General features: G+C 39.5%; 1 protein-coding gene across 3 annotated transcripts in view; it reads right to left on the reverse strand.

Annotated features, from left to right (window-relative positions):
- Positions 1-7890, reverse strand: part of Sec11a (SEC11 homolog A, signal peptidase complex subunit) — a 39580-nt gene that overhangs the window by 12845 nt on the left and 18845 nt on the right. For 2 of the 3 annotated variants that reach the window (XM_004623322.2, XM_023710619.1), the window contains exon 3: positions 5832-5981. In XM_004623322.2, the coding sequence (XP_004623379.1) occupies positions 5832-5981 (150 nt within the window). The remainder of the gene's footprint in view (positions 1-5831; positions 5982-7890) is intronic. The other variant, XM_023710626.1, reaches the window with a different exon arrangement.

Raw genomic sequence — 7890 nt, forward strand, 5'->3', positions numbered from 1 at the left:
AAAAAAAAAAAAAAAAGAATTAGCTAAAAGGATGTTCCTAATTGTGTTATTATTAAGAATAGGCCTTGAGGGATAGCTCGGCGGTCTATGTGCCTCCTGGTAAGCCAAGGACCCAGATTTGATTCCTGGTACTGTATGCCATGCTGGACCTGGAACCCAAGGCAGCTACTGAAACTGGGCATGGTGGCACACACCTGTAATCCCAGTGCTGGGGAGGCTGAGACATGAAGACCATTATGAGTCTGAGCTGCATAGCCAAGATCCAAATAAATAAATGATTTTTAAAAAAAGATTAAGAGCAAATTAGCCAAGTGTGGTAGTATACAATTGTAATCCCAGCACTCAAGGGACTGAGGTAGGAGGACTGCTATGAGTTCTAGGCCAGCCTGGGCTACATAGTGAGTTTTTCTTTTTTGTATCAGGGATCAAACTCAGGACCTTGTGTTTGCCAGGTAGGTGCTTATGCCACTGAGCGATCTCCCTGCCCCCATAATGAGTTTAAAGTTAGTCTGACCTATGTAGGGAGACCCTGTCTCAAAAAAAAAAAAAAAAAAAAAAAAGTCTGACATTAAGGAATTAAAATACTATGCAAGCATGTAGAACAATGTTGTAAAGACAGGCATGGTGAGGAGGCAGTGAAGTAGCAGAAGTTGAGGCTGGAGGTTCAATATAAGTTTGAGGCCACCTTGGCTACACAGAGAGTTCAAGGCCAGCCTGAACTGCATAGTTAGACCCTGTCTCAAAACACCAAAAATAAATAAATAAAAACAAACAAATGACATATATCATATGTATGAATGATATTTTCTGGAAATATAAAAAAGACAAATTAATGATACACTGGATTGTTCCTCAGGATGTGACTGGCAAAATGCACACTGGAAAAATACAAAATAACCCATTTTCTTTAAGTAATAAAGTCTAAGGAACAAAGAAAGTTGGGGAAGGAGTTTTGATTTAGATAAAATAAGAAACTTACAAAGCCATTATCAACCAACTGCAGCCAAAAACCTCTTTGGATCTGGATTGAGGCAGTTAGAAAAAGCTAACATATACTAGGGAATCTGAACAAAGGCCGGGAACAGTACCAAGGGATTACTGCTCATTCATACTGACAACCTAGTGATTATGTTTTGTAGATATTTACTAATATATTTACATATGACATAATGTCTAGAATTTGACTTGATATAGGAGAGAAGTGGTGGGAGTATAAACGAGGCAGAACTGGTTACATATTAATCACTGGAATGAGGGACAGAGTTGTAACAGGAAGTGAGGAAAAAAAAAGAGGGGAAACTCCCCCAGGGAAGAGAGGGCACGCTACAGATCTGGGCTATTCCTACAGACTTGATCTGGCATGATAGGACCTTGTTAAATTGCCCAATAGGGGCTTGAACTTGCAATCCTTCTGCTTCAGCCTTTCAGAGTACTGGGATTACATGACTCTTGTATGTCAGTTCTTCAGACATATCAGGAAGTATATGAATAGCATCTTGCGTAATCAAAAAAATTACAAATTTAATTTTACTAAGGAATCATGAAGCTTCCTTCAAGTAATTTCATTTTATTATCATTATTTTTTTGTATTTTAGGGAAGGGCCTACAGGGTGTTCAGGGTCTCACTACTAGATGGGACTCACAGTGATCTGCCTGTTTACAGCCTCCCAAATGCCAGGATTACAGGCTAGAGCCACCACACCCAGTCTCAATTACTGTCTCAGTATGCCCCAGGGATGAACCACAGGAATGAACCCCTGGCCCACCTGCGCTTGCTTGCAGGTGCTATAATCTGCTGAGCTATTTGAGTAATTTTAAAAGTTCAACCAAAAGCAATGCATACTATACAGTTTATAAGTGCCACCTTCCAATTATTTCAAGTGTTTGGGTTAAATGCTGACCTAGAAGAGCATTAGATTGCCACTAATATCCACTGGATTCTAAGTCAGAAACTGGCTTCTCAGATGCTAAATCTGCAGATAAAACTAACCCAGGAGGGGTTGCAAACACTAATGATAGTTAAGCACAGATATCACATTAAAAATGACATTGCAATTAGGGAAAAATACAAATACAGAGAAAAGTAACTTGGAGTTGACATTTCATTAAATAAAAGATCTGAAAAAAACTGGAGGGAAAAATAGGACTGTTACCAAGAGAGGCTGGTCACAAAAGTGAGTCAGGGGCAATAGGAAGGAAGTCAATTCAAACAAAAACACACCAAACCCATAGATGAAAAAAAGTAACCTCAGTTTAGACAAGATATCATGTCTGCATCTTGTACTAGGATTAACTACTATGAAGACAACAATATGCAATGTATTAATTACTGTAACTGTCCTAATAATCTGTTTTGAAACTGTCTCTTTGCTATTTCTTTCTTAATAAAAATTAAAAAAAAAAAAAAAAGTAACCTGAGACAGGAAGAGAGAAAAAAAAGAAGAGCAATCTCCTCCAGGGAAGGGGATTGGAGGAGAGGGGAGGGGAGGGAAGAAAGGGGAGGGGAGGGGAGGTAAGAGAGGAGAGGGGAGGGATGCCACAGATCCAGGCTGTTCCTAAAGATTTGACTTGAGTGCTGGGGAGATAGCTCAGTGGCATAAACGCCATGCAAGCGCCAAGGTCCCGAGTTCAATCCCTGGTACAAGTCTGAGCAGCGTAGCAACTCTCTATACCAAATAAATAAGTAAAAGATTAAAAACTAATCTTTTTGATTCTAATAAAAAAGAATCGGGGCTGGTGAGATGGCTCAGTGGTCTAAAGCACCTACTTATTACAAGCTAAGCTAAGCAAAAACACAGGGACCGCGGTTCAATCCCCCAGCACCACATGCCAGCCAGCCCCGCCCCCCTGGTGGGCTGAGCTGGCCACACACACACACCCACACACACCCACACATGCAATAAATAAATAAATAAATAAAAAATAAAAAAGAATCAAAATATAAACTTGAGAAGTTTGTTTCTAGACTCTATCAAAAGAATAAGAAATAAAATGTACAGTCTAAAAAAAACTTGAAGGAAAATACTTGTAATAACAGAATAAAAAACCTCAAATGTATTCAATTCCTTCTAGTGGACTGTAATTACAGAAATCACTAGGGTTTTTTTGACAAATCTCTGTCATCTGCTCAATAATAGTGGAATAAATATTATCTGGAGGTGCCAAGGTTTTTTTTTTTTTTGAGACAGGTTCGCACTATGCAGCTCAGGCAGGCCTTAAATTCACTTTGTAGGCCAGGCTGGCCTCAGACTCACAAGGATCCTCCTGCCTCAGCCTCCCAAGTGCTGGGAATACAAGTGTGTACTACCACACTGTGTAGTGCCAAGTTCTTAAAATATTTATTAAATCCTACTCCAGCAGCTCATAACTCTTAAGCTCAAAACCCTAATCAGAAACCATTTATACAGGACTCTCCCTTGCTATCACAGAGGCCAAGTGCTTAATATTACTTTATTCAAAGAGCTCAAAGCTGTTCAGTGGGCATGAACCCAGGGCCTTTGCACTGGACTACATCCCCAGTCATTTTTTATGTTTTATTTTGAGAGGCTCTTGCTATAAAGTGCCCAAGCTGGGCTCAATCCTCTTGCCTCAAGCTGCTCAAAGCTTTAAAAATGTAACACACATCACTGTGACATTAGGAAAGAAAATAACCACTTCACAGTTGAGGAAAAAAGACCCAAAAAGCCAAATGTGGGCAGAAAATGTATCTGTTTTCAAGAGATAAACACAGCTAAGGACTAAATTATTTCACTGACAAAATTTCTCCTTTCAAAAACTCTATCACAGGGGCCAGGGAGATGGCTCAATACAATAAGCGCTTCCCTGGCAAGCGCAAGGGTCTGAGCTCAATCCCTGGTTCCACCAAAACGAAACAAAACAAAAAACTTAAGAAAAACTATCATGGGGGACCACCCACTTGGGGGTCCCCCATCTCTCTCTCTCGGACAGGAGATTTCTTTCCACAAACAAACTCTATCACAAGCTAGTGTTCAATATATTCTGACTCAGCCTAAGTAGCTGAGACTACAGGGATGCACTACCAAGACCAGGTTTTTTTAAACAGAAAATTAAGTCCTTTATAAAGTGGTAACACACATGCCTGTAATTCCAGCACTCAGGAGTCTAATGCAGGAGGATCCCTGGGAGTTTAAGGTCATCCTGGGCTACAAAGTGAGCTCACGGCCAGCCTGAACTGCACAGCAAGACTCTGTCTTGCAAACAAACAAACAACAACAAAAAGAAAAAAAAAAAAAAAAAAAAAGAAAAGAGAAAGAAACACCACAAATGTGGAAGGGAAAGAAGAATCTGTAGCTGGATGGGGGCCACAGACCTGGAAACATCTCTGAATTCATCTTCCTGACCATTTTCATATTCCAGATGAGGAAACTAAGGCCCAGAGAGGAGAAAGTTTTTGCTCACTGTTCCACTTTACCTCTACCCTGAAGTCAATCTCAAGTTCCTAAACAAGATTCAGCCACCCTGTGCTCAGGAGGTAAGACAGGAGGACTGTGAGTTCGAGGCTCGCCCGGGATACACAGTGAGTGCAATGGCACATGCCGATAATCCTTACTCTGGGAAGCTGAGATAAAGAGAATGACAAATTCAAGTCCAAGCTGGGACTTAACAGGACTGCCTCAAAATGAAAAGTAAAATTAAAAAATGGCTACAGGGCTGGCCAGATAACTTAGGGACTGGGTTTGATCCTAGTGTGGTGTGGTGTGCTGTGTTGTGCGCGCCATGCCAGCTCCATCCCGCGGGTGCACTGAGATGTTGACTGAGACTGGACGTGGTGGTGCATGTCTGTAATCCCAGCACTTGGGAGGCTGAAAAAAGAAGGATCACTAGGAGTGCAATCTGTGTAGTGAGACCCTGTACTAAATACATTTCGGGGGGAGAAAAAAAAAAGGGCTAGAATAGAGCTCTGTGTGAAGACCCTGGACTCAATCTACCATCCAGCAAAAAAATAAACATAAGACTCTATATTTAGATTTTTTTTTTTTCTTTTTCCGGAACCGGGGGTTGAACTCAGGCCTTTGCGCTTGCCAGGGAAGCACTTATTCCACTGAGCCATCTCCCTGGCCCCTTTTCATTTTTTTCACAGAACCGGGGTTGAACTCAGGCCTTTGCGCTTGCCAGGGAAGTGCTTATTCCACTGAGCCATCTCCCCGGCTCAAGATTCTATATTTAGAAAAGTAACTTTTCAGGGCATGGTGGCATGCGTTTGTGATCTCAGCACACAGAGGTCGAGGCAGGAGGATCACTATGAATTTGAGGCCACCCTGGGGTACACAGTGAGTTCAAGGCCAGCCTGGACTAACAGTGAGATACTATCTTTAAAAAAAAAAGAGAAAAAGAAAGAAAGAAAGAAAGAAAGAAAGAAAGAAAGAAAGAGAAAGAAAGAAAGAAAGAAAGAAAGAAAGAAAGAAAGAAAGAAAGAAAGAAAGAAAGAAAGAAAAGTAACTCTAATTGAACTCAGGATTTTGCGCTTGCCAGGCAGACGTTTATGCCACTGAGCTATCTCCCTGACCCTCTCTTATGGATTTTTTTTTTTAAGAGTGGGGCTACCTTATTATATTACATCAGAATATTCTTTTTACTCCAGAATATGCTATTTAGAATCAATCATTGTATCATATATATATATGGAAGAATTTCCTGGGGGACAGATGAATATTGAACAGCTATTTACAGCTTTCAAACATTCACCAGGTGGTCAGACATTCAGGGCTTGTGGCCCTCACACTTTCATAGTCTTTATGCTATCAAAATTAAATACCATAAAATTGAAACAAAAATACTGAAAAATGGAAAAAATATTATTTTGCACATACTTTTCATGAATCTTCAAGACTCGATGAACTATAGGAATCTCTCTTCCTTCTATCCTAAAAACAACAATTTCCCCTACTCGTATAGGATCTTCAACTCGATTTGTTAGAAAGAGAAGATCTCCTCTGTGAAATGCAGGCTCCATGCTGCCGCTGGAGGGTAAAGAACAAACAAGAAAGCAAGAGATTAAATTTATGCCCAAAGTTGACATCTAAGGTATCATCTTTATAGGAGAGGTGCTTTAACAACCACATCACCATAAATTGATCACATTATTCTCAACATACAGGCTCCTGAGAATCACAAACGACTTTTTAGATATTAGCCTTTGCTAAATTAGTTTCATGTCAAGCATTACTATTCAAAGGTGCTTAAATCTTGAAAAGGGCAGCGTTAGTATTCCTTAACCTTTGAAAATTTCAAATGACAAATAATGTAAGAGAATGAACTTTAAAAACACTGCCCTTCTCACTTCATCTGAAAACACCAAACATTTTCAAATATTCAAATGAGAACTGGCTCAGCTGCTTTTGCCATTTCTAAAGATACAGACTGAGATGACCTTATGGGTTCAAACCATTACAGAGGAAAGCAGCTCATCAGCAGTCAGTACAATGAGAAACCTTGAGTTATCAATTTATTTTTAAAACAGAAAGAAAAAAAATGACTAACAGAGATTTTTGCCTAAGAATTTCAGAAAACAGGATTCAATTTTTTTTAAGATGTAAGAAAATATATTTATTTCTTTTTCATGACAATACTATGATAAAATTGTTAAATACATGCACGTTTTAAAAACAAACATAAGTAACATCTTTAGAGTTATCAGCCAAGCATACTAGTTTCATATTTATGGTGTCCTAGTAATAGGTTACTTATATTCTATGTTTTTGCTATAACCATGTTTTCCAAAAGATAAGGATTCAATTTTATAGTAAAAAGTGAGACAAACACCTACAGAGCATCTTATCTCTCACCATTTCTACCCACACCAAGTTCTAAAAGATCCACTATGTGCCTGAATATAAACACTTTTATTGCATGAAAACAAAGCCCATCGGTATATTTTCAGGAACTCAGGTTCCAGTTTTTAAGCATAACAGCTTTAGTACAAGAAAATAGGCAGGAAATAAAATTAAAAACAGGATATTGTCATCAATGTACAAACATTCTTGTTTAAAGACTGTCATCCTTCTATGTAAGGGGATAACAGTGGACAGTGGTTCCTGAACTGCTAAGCATGGGAACAACCTGGGGAACTTAAAAACTCCATGCCAAATTTTTCCGTGAGGAACCAAAAGTGTCAATAAGGGGGCCAGGGAGATGGCTCAGTAGAATAAGCACTTGCCTGGCAAGCGCAAGGGCCTGAGTTCAATCCCTGGTTCCACCAAAAACAAACAAACAAACAAACAAACAAACAAACAAAACCCAAAACAACTGAATTCTACTTGGGCAAGAGATGTGCTTATGTGTATAAAGCACAAAAACAACACAAGGACTCCAAGTGGCAAACCAAACAAAATTAAGAGTGATCTGGGGAAAAGTAACTCGGGCTCATGGATACAGCAGCATGGTTCATGTCAAGTTCCAAAGCAACCTTCCTGGTAAGACCATTGGACACCAAATCTGGGTGATGCTGTATGCCTCAAGAATTTAAACTAATGGAAAATAAAAGTGCATTTGTGCTCCTGAAAACAAACAAACAGGGAAACCAGGTGTGGTGATACACACCTATGAGGCAAGAAGACCACGGAGAGTTCAAGGCCAGCCTGAACTATAGAATGAAATCCTGTCTCAAACAAAACAAAACAAAAAAAACAAAGATGAGTTACTCTGATTTCATCATCCATCTTACTGAGCATTTATTATATGCAAAATGCTATTTTAATTTTTTCTTCTTTTCTTGACAGTAATGAGCATCGAACTCAGAGGTGCCCTACCACTAGGCTACATTCCCAGCCTCTTCTTTGAGATAGGGTTTCACAAAGTTGCCCAGACTCTCCTCAAACTTGCCTTTCTCCTGCCTCAGCCTCCTCTTGTGCTAATTATCTTTATTTATTT

This window comes from Octodon degus, unplaced genomic scaffold, assembly GCF_000260255.1.
Source record: "Octodon degus isolate 3935 unplaced genomic scaffold, OctDeg1.0 scaffold00002, whole genome shotgun sequence".
NCBI lineage: Eukaryota > Metazoa > Chordata > Mammalia > Rodentia > Octodontidae > Octodon > Octodon degus.